The 15,546-nt window shown below is 32.2% G+C and overlaps 2 protein-coding genes and 1 pseudogene across 11 annotated transcripts; 1 reads left to right on the top strand and 2 right to left on the bottom strand.

Moving 5' to 3' along the window:
• Positions 1 to 43: 43 nt before the first annotated feature.
• On the top strand, positions 44 to 2,523 carry LOC111278277 (uncharacterized). Of its 9 annotated transcripts, none has more exons than XM_022864895.2 (7): positions 44 to 278; positions 612 to 858; positions 953 to 1,072; positions 1,167 to 1,325; positions 1,593 to 1,765; positions 1,945 to 2,050; positions 2,310 to 2,523. In XM_022864895.2, the coding sequence occupies exons 2-7, from the start codon at positions 631 to 633 to the stop codon at positions 2,337 to 2,339; spliced, it is 816 nt and encodes a 271-aa protein (XP_022720630.2). In that variant the 5' UTR covers positions 44 to 278; positions 612 to 630; the 3' UTR covers positions 2,340 to 2,523. The 9 variants fall into 9 exon arrangements, 8 of the variants coding, with proteins under 8 accessions (XP_022720630.2, XP_022720629.2, XP_022720633.2 ...); XR_016344184.1 differs by having other exon boundaries at positions 117 to 278; positions 1,890 to 2,050; positions 2,310 to 2,325; XM_022864894.2 differs by having other exon boundaries at positions 117 to 278; positions 1,918 to 2,050.
• A 147-nt stretch (positions 2,524 to 2,670) lies between these two features.
• On the bottom strand, positions 2,671 to 5,706 carry LOC111278278 (uncharacterized; annotated as a pseudogene). Its single transcript, XR_016344185.1, has 6 exons — positions 5,191 to 5,706; positions 4,394 to 5,050; positions 3,843 to 4,291; positions 3,338 to 3,510; positions 2,995 to 3,162; positions 2,671 to 2,914 (listed from the first exon to the last, which is right to left on the bottom strand). The product of XR_016344185.1 is annotated as an uncharacterized LOC111278278 (transcript).
• Positions 5,707 to 11,874: 6,168 nt separating this feature from the next.
• Positions 11,875 to 15,520, bottom strand: LOC111278518 (uncharacterized). The gene is made up of 7 exons (XM_089765030.1): positions 14,976 to 15,520; positions 14,067 to 14,304; positions 13,870 to 13,946; positions 13,700 to 13,736; positions 12,930 to 13,092; positions 12,664 to 12,781; positions 11,875 to 12,563 (listed from the first exon to the last, which is right to left on the bottom strand). Exons 2-7 carry the CDS (start codon positions 14,227 to 14,229, stop codon positions 12,333 to 12,335), a joined length of 789 nt encoding a protein of 262 aa, XP_089621156.1. The 5' UTR covers positions 14,230 to 14,304; positions 14,976 to 15,520; the 3' UTR covers positions 11,875 to 12,332.
• Between the last annotated feature and the right edge of the window lie 26 nt (positions 15,521 to 15,546).

The following is a 15,546-nucleotide window of genomic DNA, read 5'->3' as shown; positions in this document are numbered from 1 at the left end:
ACATCACTATATTTTTTTGCTTGTGGCAAATGAACTTTGGGGCCCCGGCGTGCTTCTCTAAGCAATGAAATCTTCGTTTTTAAGGACCCAAAATTATTTTCATAAAAAAAAAAAGAGGAGTCGTTTTAATTTCGTTCAAACAACTGAATCTCTGGGAACCATTCAAAAAATTCGTGGCCATAAGCGTTGCTCTATATCAAAGATTCTTTTTTTTTTTTTTGTCAAATCTTATTATATCAACCCTTCTCTGCAGGACGACTTCATCTAAACCCTGTAAGGTGATCCTTTTTAAGCTTTTCCTTTTTGAAATATATAAAATTTTCTAGTTTTGTTCATGATCACCGGTACCGTCTCTTTGATTTCAGTTTCAATTCTTTTTAAAGCGTTTAATCAACATTGAAATGAATTGATTCATAAGCAATTATGAAGAACAAAACCGACAGCTTTCTAGTTTAATCACGAAATTATTTGATGGGTTTTCAGCAAAGTTATGAAATTTTCTCTTGTTTTCATTGCCTGGAAATGTCAGATGGTTAAACTGGTTTAAATATTAAGTTATGTCTGCTAACTTTCCATTGTCTTATTTATTCTTATCTTTTCCTCTTTTGAAGGCTATATTAGGATGGTCCGATGACGTTAACAGTAAATCCTCCGGGAGCCATCAATAAAAGCCAGACATTTCCGGGAAATACTACCTTTCATGGTAAACTGCCTTGTGCTGCAATTTACCATAGCCTACCTGCAGGGGTTAGCTGTAATAATGTAGTTCATATTCATAATTCATTGCCCTCATGGAAAGATTCCAGGAAGCTTACTGCCCAACTTGTATCACATCGAGTCGCTCCAAAAAGATGGCTGGTCAGCATTGTTGAACCTAAACTCTTTCTTTTGTTTGTTCTTTAGAAATAAAATTGAGTGTTCTACATGTTTGAATTATGATTTTTGACTGTAGTGCAAATCACATGGTTCTGTTTCATCCGATGACGAGTATCGTTCATCAAGGAATATAGCAATCAGCCTGTTTAGGCGATACAGGAATGTCATAGACCGTGGAGGAGGTGACAACCTAAAAGTATATTCAGTTATTTGCTTGATCTTTTTTATGAAAAGGGTTGCCAGATTTGCAGCCTTCTTCATGTAATACTGTTGGATTGATGTTGTATCAGGAGTTCATTAGTGCTGGGGTGAATGCATATGCATTGGGTTGCACGGATGAAGGATTACGGAAAGAACTTATTGCTGTCAAGGAATCTGGCATCGAAATTGAAGCAATGCAAAGTTATGGCGGAAGCACCAGCTTGAAATCCAAGATTTGTGCAGAGGAGGTGAGTTATCCCACATATTTTAGCTTTTATATTTGTCCACGCTTTAGTATACCAACAATTTTCTTATGCTTAGCTACGTTCATTTCTTTGAAGCACTATTAACTTTTCAAAGATGTTCTAAAAGCTTAGTTCTTGAAGAATAGATTAGTCTTAAAACTCCTTTGAAACCATCAGAACACCCCACCCCCCCAACAAAACTCCCTTCTCCTCCCTCTTATAGGTAGTAAGGACATTTGCTGAATGGAAACTTTCTATTTGACTATGCAGGTTGATGAGTGTATTTTATGGCTGAGCATTATATTCATCACCATTTTGTGTACTCCACAGCCAACTATAGTTAGATGGTCTTCTACACCTTCAGTGTCAGACGATGTCCTGCATCAATGGAAAGGCTTCTGTGCTCTCATAGCAAATGCATATTATATAAGAGGAATGGCATGGTGAGATGCTTTTAGAATGCTGGTTGAAAAAACTCCATTTTTGTCAAATGATAGTCATCCTAGAAATGGACGCTGTTGTTCCTTTAGTCATCCTATAAACTGCTGTGTTCATATGTTTAAACAGTAAAGCCTGGAAAGATGGATTCTTACAGGTTTGCTAAATTCTTGTTTTGCCAAAGGCTTCCAGTAAAAACCCTCCAGCTAGAGCAAATGGCTGTGGTTGGACGTGCTGAGGAACCATCAGTTGTTGCTAGCCGAATGCGATTAGTTTTTAGCACACTTGAGGTGAGTGAATTGTTAGCCAAGGACTTAAAGCTCCCGATGGGCTTAAAAAGTTTAGGGTGTGAATTTATTGAATCAATATATGTTGCAGAGTAAGTTTTGTCGATGATAATGGACTCTTAAGTTAACAAATTGGTTAGATTGTGATCCATTAGTATAAGAAACAGATGCATTAATAGGATAATAATATCTTTCTGGTTCAAAATCATGGAGGTGTTATCCTTTTACATGTATTGTTGAATGGTTTCAATGGCTTGTGCAGGTAGTTAGCCCACAGTGGCCAAGAGTGTAATAAGTGCTTGAACATTGACGAGATCCGATTTTCGCAGGATCTTATGTTGGAGCGTTGGTTCTTTTGTAAATTAATGTTGGAATATATACAACATTCTGTGCAAAAATTGTCTGTATAGTCTAGCGTTTGTTATCTTGTTGTATATTCGAACTTGGAAACTTAATAGTCGTCTACTTCTCATTCAGATTGCTGTGACCGACTCTAATCTCATTGTTGATGCTTCCTTCTTTCACGATGAAATGGATTTTCTTATGATATATTTAATGATAAAGTAACACGAAAATATAGAAATAGAATTATTTCATGCAATAAATTTGATGATTAGACATGATTTAAAATTTACTAAAAATTTCCATTTGGAGCTTAGATTTCTACCTTTTCTCTGTTTTCTCTTCAAACCATCAAAATTTTAAAATTAAAATTAAAATATTGGAAATAACATCAAAACTGCAACTGTGTAACATATACAGAAATTATAACTGATCCGGGGAAGTAAAAACTACAGCATAATCCTTGAGTGTCTTCAAAGCACGCCAATAGACAGCAGCAGCAGTTTCTGATGTTCCCAACCGTATATGGAGTTGAAATACAGTGAGGACACAATACAAAAGTCAAAATCTGAGACAATGGTAATAAAAAAAAAAATCACCGTAATCTCCGGGGAATGGTAATCTTTCCATAAGCTAGCTTCTTGGTCATAAGCTGCAAGTGCAGCTTCATACAATTTATTAGAGAATTTTCACTGCCGAAGGACGCTAGGTTTGACTCTAATTCAATGCAATGTCTATAGAGAGCAAGCCCTGGATGAGGCAGAGCAAGGAATCTACAATTGGAAGAGGACAACAGTTAGAAACTTCTACACAATTTAGTTATATTCTGCTACTCAAACATATAAATGAAAGAGCAACAGCAGCAACGTTATCTTTAAATTCCTATGGGAATATGATCGAGGCAATATGAAAGTAACAGAAACATTGACTCAAGGCACAATAACATACCGCTTATATACCTCTCTTGCATGTTGAAGTCCATCCTTTTGAGGGATGAAATTAACTACAGCTGAAGAGAGAGAAAATCCATTCTCACTGCCACCATATTTAGCTACTGAATTGAGAGAAAGATCAATCATCTTCTCAAAATACTTCTTCTGGTTTGCAAAGAATTTGAGAGCCTGCAGAACGAGATAGCATTACACCAAGGCTTTCATACTCATAAACTTAATAGCCTTATTGTTTCTGATGGAAAAGGTGATTAAATAAAAGTATAAAATGCTCATAATGCAGTTCACATAATACATTTTTCATGTATAAAACAATGCAGATGATAAAGCACAACTCATATGCACATCTAATATAATCTTTTGCTACTTTATTTAGGCAAATCATGATTTCAGTTGCAGCATAAGGGAATCCGAGTTCATTCAGCAAGAGAAATAATTAAAAAATAAAATCAACCGCAGATTTGAAGAGAGAAAAGAAAGAATAGATTAATGCTAAAACATACCATTATCCACAAGCTCTCAGCTTCTGTTACTGGCATTTTATTAAAACAGTTTTGAGAAGTTCAAAGATGGATAATGCACCAGCCTTGCTAGGAGAAAGAGAATTCTTCATGATAGATCTAATTTCGACAGAAACCCTTAAAAGCCATAACTTTACTGAATCTGAAAGTGTTCCACTGCAAAGCTTCTCTGCTACTTTCTTCGCTTCCTCCAATCTCCCAAGTTTAGTGTAAAATGAAATATATTGGCAAGCAAGTTCTTCCGTAAGACACCCAATTGATTCAGCCTTCTCGTAAACCTTCAAGATATGTGAAATGTAACTCGAAGCATGATTGGATAAACCAGAGGCTTCCACTTCCCCTCTTTCAGAAGCAATAACATCCATCAAAAATTTTATATACAAATTAAACATCATGGCTGAAGGTACAATTTCCGTTGCGTCGTCATACACCTGCACATAAAAGAGAAATAATATGGTCAATACTCAATATATGATTTAACAGACATGCTTGGTAGAATTTTACTTGATAATATATAGTTAATAGTTTCATACTTGAACTGCCTTTTGAAACTGAGAAAGCATGGCATCTTCATTTTTCTTGCCTGTTCTTGAGGCATCAGACATTGCAAGTCTTGCAAGCGAATCCCAATACCCTGGATCAGCTGAAAAATCTCTCTTCATATCACTCAGAATCTCCTCACGAAGCTCTTCTGAATCTGCCACCTCTATTGCTTCCAGTATCTCAAGAAATTGTTTCCTGAGGCTAAAACTAGAAGGAAGTGCTTGAATTGCTCCATTATATATAGTTTTAAGTATACCCGAAGCATGCTCCGAAAACAAATCCAATTTCTTCTCAGACTCTTCATCTGACCCAGGATCATCATTTTCTTTTTCTTCACCATCAAGGGACATAAACAAATCTTTGTTTTCCTCTTTCCATTGCTTCTCATCAGCATCCTTTCTATCATTAACCAAAGTTCCTGTATCCTCCCCAAGAGCAACCTTTCCGGCTTTTAACTTGTTAAGGTAAGTGAGTTCCATCCTAAGATACTCTATCCAAAGGTCTTCTGAATGAGGACACATTCTCAAACCACTCTACATTAAAGCACGAGCAGCTGCTACATTTAAATTATGATCAAATTCCCAAGCTGCCGCATGTATCCAAACTCCTAGCACCTTGGGGCGAAACCTAATCCCTTGAGCCAAGGCCTATAATTTTTTTAAAAAAATAACAAATTTAAACAATTATTCACCACCAAAACCAAAATTAATAAAAAAAAAAAATCGTTTTTCCATTTTCTTTTATTTTCTCAGCATCCAAACAATACAGAAATAAATAAAAGATGTACCTTTTTCATTCTCCCATTCTTTCTTTGCCTACAAAACTCAAGGTACCGAAACCAAAGTTCAATATCTCCTTTATATCTAATCACGGCGAGTCTATATATCTCCATGATTCTCAAGACAGAGGCAAAATCGGAGACCCATTTTCTCGTTTTAGTCTTCTTCTTGCTTTGGCACACGAGTTCACCTGTAGCCGCTTTCTTACGGAGTTGGTGGAGCGAGTCGAGCTGAGTCTCGTAGTCGATGTAGGCAATGAAATCTTACTTGAGAGCAGAAGGCCGCTTGAGTCGGTATTCGAACTTGCGGCGTTGCTTTACTCTCTCGGCTATCTCCCAGCGAGAGAGCAGACCACGCCGTTCGAGGTCGTCGAGCTCGTCTACCATGCGCTCAAGACGGTACTGAACTACTTCCGCCATTGGTGCTTGGTGTTGAGTCGAGTAGAGTCAGTGTAACTCAGTCTGACTCGGTGTTTAGGGTTCAAGAAAGCGAGGTTAGAGTTTTCGCAGCGATGTAGGGCTGTTTGTATGTGGGCTGAGTTTGGGCATGACCCGAAACAGAATTTGGGCTTAGCGTAACCCAACAAGAATATAAGGTTTTTCTGTTTGTGCCTACTCCCTTGTCTGTGGGCCCTGAGACGAGTCATAAACCAATGAACAGGACAAATACTCTGTTGAGTCGTCCTAGTCACCCACTGAGTAGCTCTGTTAGCCTGTCTACTAACATGACAAAACTTGAAAGCTTGCAGACATTCCATAAGTAGACTAATATCCTCTTCAATGGCTGACGACTCCCAGCAGGCTCTATCAGAATTCAGTCTCTGACTCAGCTCCTCACTATCACGTTCGAAAATGAAATTCTCCCAACCTTTCAGCTAAGACACATTCCATCCTTAGCGCTGAGGCTCCAGCCACTAGTGCAGACTTTGCGTGCACCAATGTGTTGGTTCTATCGATGACAGCCCCTTTGCCATCCCTCGCAACCACAGCACACCTGCCTTTTTAGTTTCAGCATCAAAAGAAGCATCACAATTAACTTAGGAGGGTGATCGACATTATCTGCAATCTCATGAAACTCTGTAAGAGCAGCCTGCCAAGTACATACAGGACCGCCACTTTTACTTTTAAACAGAAGCTCGTTCCTTGCTTTCCAAATTTGCCAGCAAATACAAGCAATAAATCCTTGGGAACTCACAGTGCCAAAGTCAGGAAGTAAGCAGACGACCTCATTCCACCAATTATAAAATCCCACAGAACCTTCCTTTCTTGGTCTATAACTGAAGCTTGATGCACCCCAAACGGCTTCCACAAAAAGGCAAAAAAATAGAATAGGCCCAGTAGTCTCAACCTCTTCCTCACATCTGCAACAAAACAAAGGAGTGCTTGGTTTTCGTCGGACAAGGTTTTCTTGAGTGGCCAAGACATCCTGGCTCTCTCTCCAAATAAAGTTTTTAATTTTTGGCGCAACCGGTAGCTGCCAAATGCTTTTCCAGAACCGAATGTCAAACTGGCCCCTTCACTTGAATTAGCATAAGGCTCATGGAAAGAAATGTTCAGGAAAGTACTTTTTTTTGTTTTAGAGGGCAAGCAATATTAATACTTCAATTCTTTTAAGATTAGTGTAGTATTATATTATGGTGGGTGGGTTATTAATTATTAAGAGTAGAATCTGCAGTTGTTAACTCTGGGTGGGAGCTAATTATAAAAGAAATATATTATTTAGAACTTCAAAAATATTAAAAATGATTATAAATTTTTAAATTAATAAATTTATTTGTAAATATATAACTTTTATTAATTTATTTAAATTTAATTTAAATTAATTAAAATTAAAATTAAAGTTTATGTAAAATTAAATAACTTAAAATTTTAATTTCATAAGTATTAAAAATGATTGATTAAAATATCATTAATAATTTTTTTATAAATTTTAATTTAAATATATTTTTTATTTTTAGACTCTTTTTATTAAACTTATATTAAGACATAAAATATAATTTTTCACATTAAATAAAAATATAAATAGAACGGAATCAAAACTTAATAGTATGTAAGTAAGATAATTATATAGAGTTTGTTTCTTTAGTTAGTTATTGTACACTAATTGCCCATGTAATTTATGTTAATAAATAAATTCATTAAGATATATAATCATAATTAAGTCATTAAAGCATATTTATTTTTTAATTTTTTATTTTAATTTATATGCATATTATATATGTATGTTAATAATTTTATTGTTTGTATATTTTATTAGTTGATCATTTAATCAATGATAACATAATTAAATCCTTTAATCTCTTAAAATAATCTTTAATATATATCATTCTCACTGTTTAATCTAATTTCTATTTTTTTTTTGTATTTTTTTCTTCTAAAATTTTATAATTGTTATTTCAATGAACAAAAATTATTATCAAATCAAATGCAAATCATTTTCTCACTCTCCACCAACAACTAGCATCATGCGATTTATTGAACAATTTGAATACTTTAATCCGACTTCTCACTTGAAAAATCACATGATTCAGGAGGTGATGAAACTATCAATAACTCTGAGTCTTGTCAAGTTGCTATAAAAATTGCTCATTTTAAATAAAATAATAATTTATTTAAATTTTTTTCAATTTTTATCTTACCAATGATTTACAACTAAATTGTCATTTATCTATAATTAAATTGTTAATAATTTATTACTATATTATTAGTAATTTAGTATTACGTTATTGATGATTTACTAATAAATTATTAATAATTTACTACTAAATTATTAATAATTTATTATTACGTTATTATACATTCATTACTATGTTATCATTAATTTACTATTTAATTTTTAATTATTTAATATAAAATTATCATATATTTACTATTAAATTATTCATAATTTACTACCAAATTATTACATATTTATATTAAATTATTCATGAATTATAATTAAATTATCATTTATTAACTGCTAAGTTATGGATAACTTATCACTAATTTGCACACCTTCCACTAATAATATTTAGCATAACATGATTCATTGAACACTTTAAATAAAAGTGATTTAACCGCATTCATTAGCATAATTCATTTAACAAACCTTTTATTTAATTGTGTATTTAATATTTCAATCATTTTAAATTTTAACTTTTTATAATTTCGAGTTAGATTTTAAACTTAAAATCAACAATCAATTCGGTTGAGTTAAATTTCATCATCTATTTTTATTTATAGTATACTCAATTATTTATTTATACATTTGAAAATTTTTGACTCAATAATTAGTGCATACTTCTCTTTATTTAGAAAATTTGATTCAAATTATCTTAAAATGCAAATAAAAACAAGTATATTTAATTACTTATAGTTGTAACTTCATTTTATAAATATTCTTAAAATTTAATTAACTAATTCAATTACAAACATAATAAGTAATTTCACTTTAGAAATATTCTTAAAAATTAATCAACTAGCTAATTCAATTACAAACACAATAAACATGAGATAATGAAGATAAAGAAAAATTCAAATAATAAATTTTTAAATTGTTACAAAAGATGGATAAGAAATATTGGATTTTTATTTGAGTTCAAATTTTGGTTATGTTTAATCATTTCGAGTTTAAACAACAACTAAATTGTTAATTATTTAAAATTAATTCCAATTGAGATAAGTTAGTTAATTTTTATAATTATGTGTATTATATTATTTTTTAATTAAATTAAAATTTAAACTAAGTAAAAAATTTTATGTATATTGTATTTGAGTTTTGAATTATTTCAAGTTTGAGTTGATTAATTAATTTATTTTTAGCTATATTTTAGACACGATAATTAAATTTAGAATAAAATAAGAATATAATATAATAAAAATTTAAGTGCAAAAGTTATAAAGATACTAATGATAATTTTAATATAGGCACCCTATTAGATAGGCTTGAAACCTTTTAGAACGTGGTAGAACCTCTAAAGAGTCTCAGTTCTTATAACATTAAAACTCTTATATAATTTAGGATTTCAAAATAATCGTTCACTTAGCTTAATCTAAGTGTCCCTTTTATTAAATCTCATTCATGATATAAAGGGGTCTCAACTATATATAAAAGATCACCTCCAACACTCATTTGTGTACTATGTATAGCAATAATTGAGTAATATATATTTTACTGTTAACTGGGTGTGTTAGCGTAAGAGTGTGCAACTGGTTTGTGAGTGTGATTTACCTTATTGTTGTAAATAATTATATTTTACAATATACAACTAGCTAAACTCTATAGCATTAAGTGTCAATGCGCTTTTAATAAATATAATATCTTGACATTTTGCCTATAATGAATAGTTGCCTGTTGCTAACCAAGAAGTTTAATATGTTTGCCTATAGTGAATAGTTACCCATTGCTAACTAAGAAGTGTAATAAGTTTGTCGTAATATATAGTTGTCCATGGTAATCTCATTCGTGCTTTAAAGATTATTAGGGAAAGAAAGGTCTTTAGACCTATGGAATTTGTGGTAAAAATGAAGTTTATGTTAAGAATTATCCTGCTATTAAATTTTTTTGCATTTAATATAGATTTTGCATCATTTTATTGCAACATCTATTTTATGCAATATTGGTAGTTTTTCATCTGTTACAATCGAGGAATTATGGTTAATGGGTTATGTGGTATTTACGGTCAAAATTAATTTAGCCCATTATTTCCTTTAAAGGATAAGAAATGTATTGAGATCTAAAACCACCAACTTGTCCTATGTTAACATTCTCACCCTTATCACTAAAGATAAAAATGTTATGTGTGAGAGTTATTTTAAAAAGCTTACTAGCAAAACTATTGTTTATACTAAGAAATCAATATTGCAATATTGATAGTTTTTCATCAGCTATAATTGAAGAATTATGACTAACGAAATTTATGGTATCTTAAATCAAAATCAATTTAGTATAATATTTGTTTAAAAGGATATGAAATGTGTTATTTTTTAGTAACACCAACTTGTAATAACAATATTCTCATTTTATTGTTAAAAATAGGCTAAATTCTTAATTTGAGATTAAGCGTTCGAGTAATTACCCAATTCGAAACTAAATATTTTAATTTATACAAATAAAAATTAAACATTATCGATTTCTAACATTATAGGATGCTTTTTAAATAGAAATCCTATTGTGAAAGATACACGTTGTTATTGTGCATTAAAGAATAAAGTCGAGCTGAGTTAGATTTTTCTAGGTGATTCAATCAAAGAATGGCATATGAGATAGATGTGTTTTTCCTTTCTCTCTCTAAAGGGCAATTAGTTCTTCTTTCCTTTCTCTAAAAATTAATTTTAGCCTATCCTCAAAACTCAAATTTTTATTACTATCCTGTAATAAGCTTTGATGCTGATGAAGTTGGCTACTAGAGCCTCAAAAAATAGAACTTGAAAAGTTGAGATCTATACCTTAATTAGTACTGATGGTGTTGAGCTCAGCATATAACAAAAAGTGCTTGCAATAATCTTTCAAATAACTAATTTTTTTAAGTTATGAAAGATTAGGATACAAAAATAGTTCATCTTTTACCTTAAACATCAAAGAAGCCGAGCAAGCTAAAGGGTCTTCACGCCAACTGCTATTATTCTCATTTGTGAAATCTTTACTCGGGAGATTATTGCTTGCTATATCGGTGGTGGTATTGCGGCAGAAGTACAACCTTTCACCATTGCATAAGATTGCTGTCGTCAGCCATTTTTAGCAACCTATAATCAATGTCGAAACTTTCAAACACCCAACTTCAAATTCCATGTTTTCTTAAACGAATTAGGCAAAAAAGAAACATGGATAGAGTAGGGAAAAGGGACAGCACTGACTTTTTTTTAGTGTGAAAAAAAATAGTTGAAAGAAAAGATAAAAAAAGCATAAGATTTAGACAGAATAAAAAAAAAAAAGTAAATCGAGGTGCAAATTTTGTAGACTTGCAAACTTCAATTTGTAAAAAGAAGAGAAATGAAATGAAATAGGCTTAAAAAAAAAAAAAAGACAAAATCCTTTCATCAGTCATTCAAGGATTAAAAGTTTAATTTCACATCATTTTTATTTGTAATAATTTTTAAATTTAACGGCGCTCACAATAAATTTTTTGTTAAAAAAAATCATACATTATTACAAGTCAATAATGTTTTGTCTTTATTTATATAAATTAAAAATATTTAGTCATGAATTAAACAAATATCTAAACGTTTTGTCTCAATTTAAGCATTTAGTCCTAAAAATAAAAATATTATATGTGTGAGAAATATCTTAGGGAACTTACTAGCAAATCTAATGTTTATACTAAAAAATCAATAGTCTTAATGTATTGAAAATTAAATAATAAAATATATGAAAATATAAATTTTATCAATGATTATTAAAAATATATCATAAATAATTAAAATTATATAAAAATTTATCAAAATTATATAAATAGTTATCAAAATCAAAATTACATTATTAATATTTATTATTATACTTATAATATTTTAAAAATAATTAAATTTTTTAAAATAAAAATTATTCGTGCGTATTGAAAATTTTATATAAATATATATAATTGGCATTTAAAAGGAGACATTTATTTCCTAAACAAATCTCAAGGCTGACTTGACATGTGACATGAGACATGGTTTGAGGGAACGTAACTGCAAATATTTTTAACTACAAGCTAGCTAGTTAGCTCTAGGATCACCATTACTATTTGAGCCCATGCTCATCCCAAATTCCATTTTAATGCCATTTATACTGTAAACTTTCCCACGTCGATGTCCTTTCTCACTTTTTGAACCTCCTACCCATGTCCATTTCCTTCTCCTCCACTGCCATCACCACTTCTTCCTCCTTATTGGACCTTGGGACAAATTATTAGCCAAATTAAAGAAGAGAAAAAAGAAGTTCATAAAGTGTCACCGATTTCAAGCATAAGTCAACCTGCCACACGTGAATCAAGCCTGGCTTATCAGCCTTTGCAAATACAATGACCCCTTGGTCACCGTTCGTCATAATTGGATGTAATAATACTGTTAAGGGTTGTCTCTTATGATGGTTAGTAAACGTAGACTTTAAAAACCTACCCAACAGAACAGTGTAAATAATAAAAAAAAAAACTTATTGATATTCCAAACTGGATTTGTTATTGATGTACATAATTTTAAGCAAGAGTGAGTTCTAATGAGACATCATTCACATCTAGCTTCTCAGCTTTGCCCAGCCTTAACGTTGACCGGGAAACTTTTGAGTTCAGCGATGGACTTATCGAAGCATCAGATATTCTCGCTGCTGCTGCCTTATGATCAGATAAGTCAACCACTAGTCTTTGATGGTTGCACTTCCAACCTGCACCACCATATAGCCCCACTTTTGCTTGCTCATTGCACATCTCCTGTGAGATCAATTAACAGAAAGGAATTAGAGAAATTTGTATTCTAAAGAAATTAATATGTTGGTGTCTAATTTATTAACAGAAAGAGAGTGATTATTACTGGGATCATGCAACTTTTGAGTAAATCCTTGGAGATCATATATGAATTTGATCTCTGCTCAGATCCTTTATTTGTTACTTCTGCATATGGTAACTGGCTACTCACTTTGTTTCCATTCCTGCAGATATATATGGACAGGTCATAAAGTAAACTATATTTCGTATTGGTACCAAATTGCTATCACTCAACATTATCAATATTATAGCAACACTATACCCGACTTTATTACAAAAAAAGTATATAATATAACAAGAACGAATACGGACCATTGTTCAGGAAAGATGGTATTTGAAGACATCCCTTCGATTCCGAAGCTTAGATTTTGAAAGGAATTGCAGTTAGGGGTTCTTCCATTCTGAAGCTGATGATTTTGTTGGCAGTTGATCGGATCCGATACCTTCTCAATTCTCTTTGCCGCTGTAGCTGCTTCTGTAATTTACAGAACCAAATATATGGCACCCAGAATTAGTAAAGGATTTAACCTTTGAGACTATATATTACAGGACATTAAAAAAAATGAAATCTATAACTTCACAATTGAGATATTGGCAACTGGAATTAGAAATTTATTATATGAGATTATCCTCAAGGTGTAGTGATAGTCATATGATATACACGAAAGAATATATTTTTTAGTGATGCACAATCAAATGTTAAATATTTATTTAATTAAAGTTCATCTATGTGATACATACTATAATCTTGACATGATCTATTTTTAATTCATATTATATTTTTATTTCATAATGATCATGAGCATTAAGCACCCTTTAATTTGCCCATATAAAGCTAGACATATTGGGAAAAAAAAAAAGCTAGAATTAGGATTCGTAACCCAAAATAGGACAAGTTAATTAAAAATTCTATTTCAGGCTTGTTAATCAACAGCTAGCTAGCCATTTCAGGCTTGTTAACAACAGCTAGCTAGCCATTTGGAATTTTCATTCACTTCTCACTTAAAATTTAGTTATCAATAAGAAAATAAAAATCAATTTTACACTCGGAGTATGCATTAATAACAGATTCCTGTGTATACCTTGTATCATCTGCTCATGCTTCATGCTCCTGTACATCTGTTCATATATGGAAAGCCAAAAAAAAGTTTTTAAAATACTTGCCAGATATTAAAGAGTTACCATTGGAAAATAAAAACCAAGAGAATTTCTCAACAAATATAATGCTTTTGCAGTAGTTTGATGATCAAACCTGAAGATGGCTCTTTACGTGGGAGATTGTAAGTCCCTTCACATCCATTATCTGTAAAACCATCTTCGGTGTAGCTCCTTTAAGTTTAGTTCCAAAACCATAATATTAATAGTTAAATTTTTCTAAGAAAAAACCAATGAAAATGATAGATGTTATTTATCAAAAGGAAAAGGGATAGGACTTGGAAGATGGCTTACTGTCTTCTCCACCTAAGTGTTCAACTGCATGCACAAAGCATTGGTGAAGATCATGACTCCATCTTAACCGAGGCATTTTTGATCTAACATAAGGCCTTACGACAGGCGATTTCAAGCTTATTTCTGCCAGATTCTCATCCATACGTCGCCTTGTAACTCTCATAGTTGAAGATGACTGTGAATAAAATGGAGACCCCTTAAGCCAACGATCAACATCAATTTTCTTCGTTTGCCTAGACTAGAGAATAAATGATAGAGACAGAGAGAGGAAAGAGGTGGTCTTTAGTGAAACAAGAAGAGAATAAATACTAGTCAGACTGTTTTATAGAAATTGTCTTGTTTTGTAGCTTTTCTTGCACTCTCTTTAAGGTCAGTTTAATTGGAGGTTCGATTAGAAAATGGGAAAATTGGACACGGAATTTCAGACTCAGATTTCTTCAAAACAAACATAAAATGACTTCATGAAACTTGATTGGATGAAAACCAAAGGTTAAAAGGTAAAAACATTTCTACCCAAATTTATTGATGATATCATGGTTTCAAACCATCCTTTGGTTCGTGCATTTCCTGAAATTCATTCTTCGTTTTCTTTCTTTTTTCAGTCGAGCAAAATGAATGCAACTGCTGACTATATTTATCATCCAAATCAAGCAGTTACGTGCGTATAGGAGAGAATGATTTTAAAGAAATTTTACAATCTAAATTTTAATTTCTTCGGTTCATACTATCTAGATTAGCTCAGAAAAAGTTTTACAGTTAAAAGTTCCAAAGGAAATTAGCAAAGCTAAACGTTATAACAAAAAAGAAATAAAGGGTCACTACAAAACAAAGACCTAACCGTTAAAAATGGCACAAAGTGAAACATGGAGCCATACGCATTTGCACTTCCTACAAGAAACATGCTCATACCTCCCCAATTCCTCAAACATGATAGTTCCCTTTATTCCGGCCATCATTTTTTTTTTCTTCCTTGCATCGAACACCAAATGAAACTTTCATATGCCATTTTCACACTAACGATCAGTGTATTCAACATCACCAACAAGGCGATAGCGCCTGTCGCCACGTAAGCATTTCCGCATGGGGCTTGTTTCTCATGCAGTGCCACGTTGATGCCGAAACGTCACCATTGATGGCCACATTGTTAGGCTATGCCTATGCATGACCATGTTTTGCTATGGAATTTTGTTTTTGTTTTATCCTTTTTTGATGTGGTGGCTGAAACAAATGTTGTCTGTTGGATTGTGGCGGTTCCAAGGAATTGCTGACAGGCGGTTGGGGAATGCAAATTAAAGAAGACGGTTTCAAAATGGGGCATATTCCTCTGGATGGATTTGCCAGAAGCATGGACGACTGTATCGTGATGTCGTAAGCTTGAAAAATGATGGAATGAGAATTACGTAAAGTAAGCTAGTCTGAATTAAGGAGATTCCATGCAAAAGCAGATTTTTTTTCAAAGATTTTTTCATCATCCAAGACG

Source organism: Durio zibethinus, chromosome 8 (assembly GCF_047325235.1).
Source record: "Durio zibethinus cultivar Kanyao isolate XHJ-2024 chromosome 8, ASM4732523v1, whole genome shotgun sequence".
NCBI classification, from domain to species: domain Eukaryota; kingdom Viridiplantae; phylum Streptophyta; class Magnoliopsida; order Malvales; family Malvaceae; genus Durio; species Durio zibethinus.
This window is presented reverse-complemented; position numbering and strand designations above follow the sequence as displayed.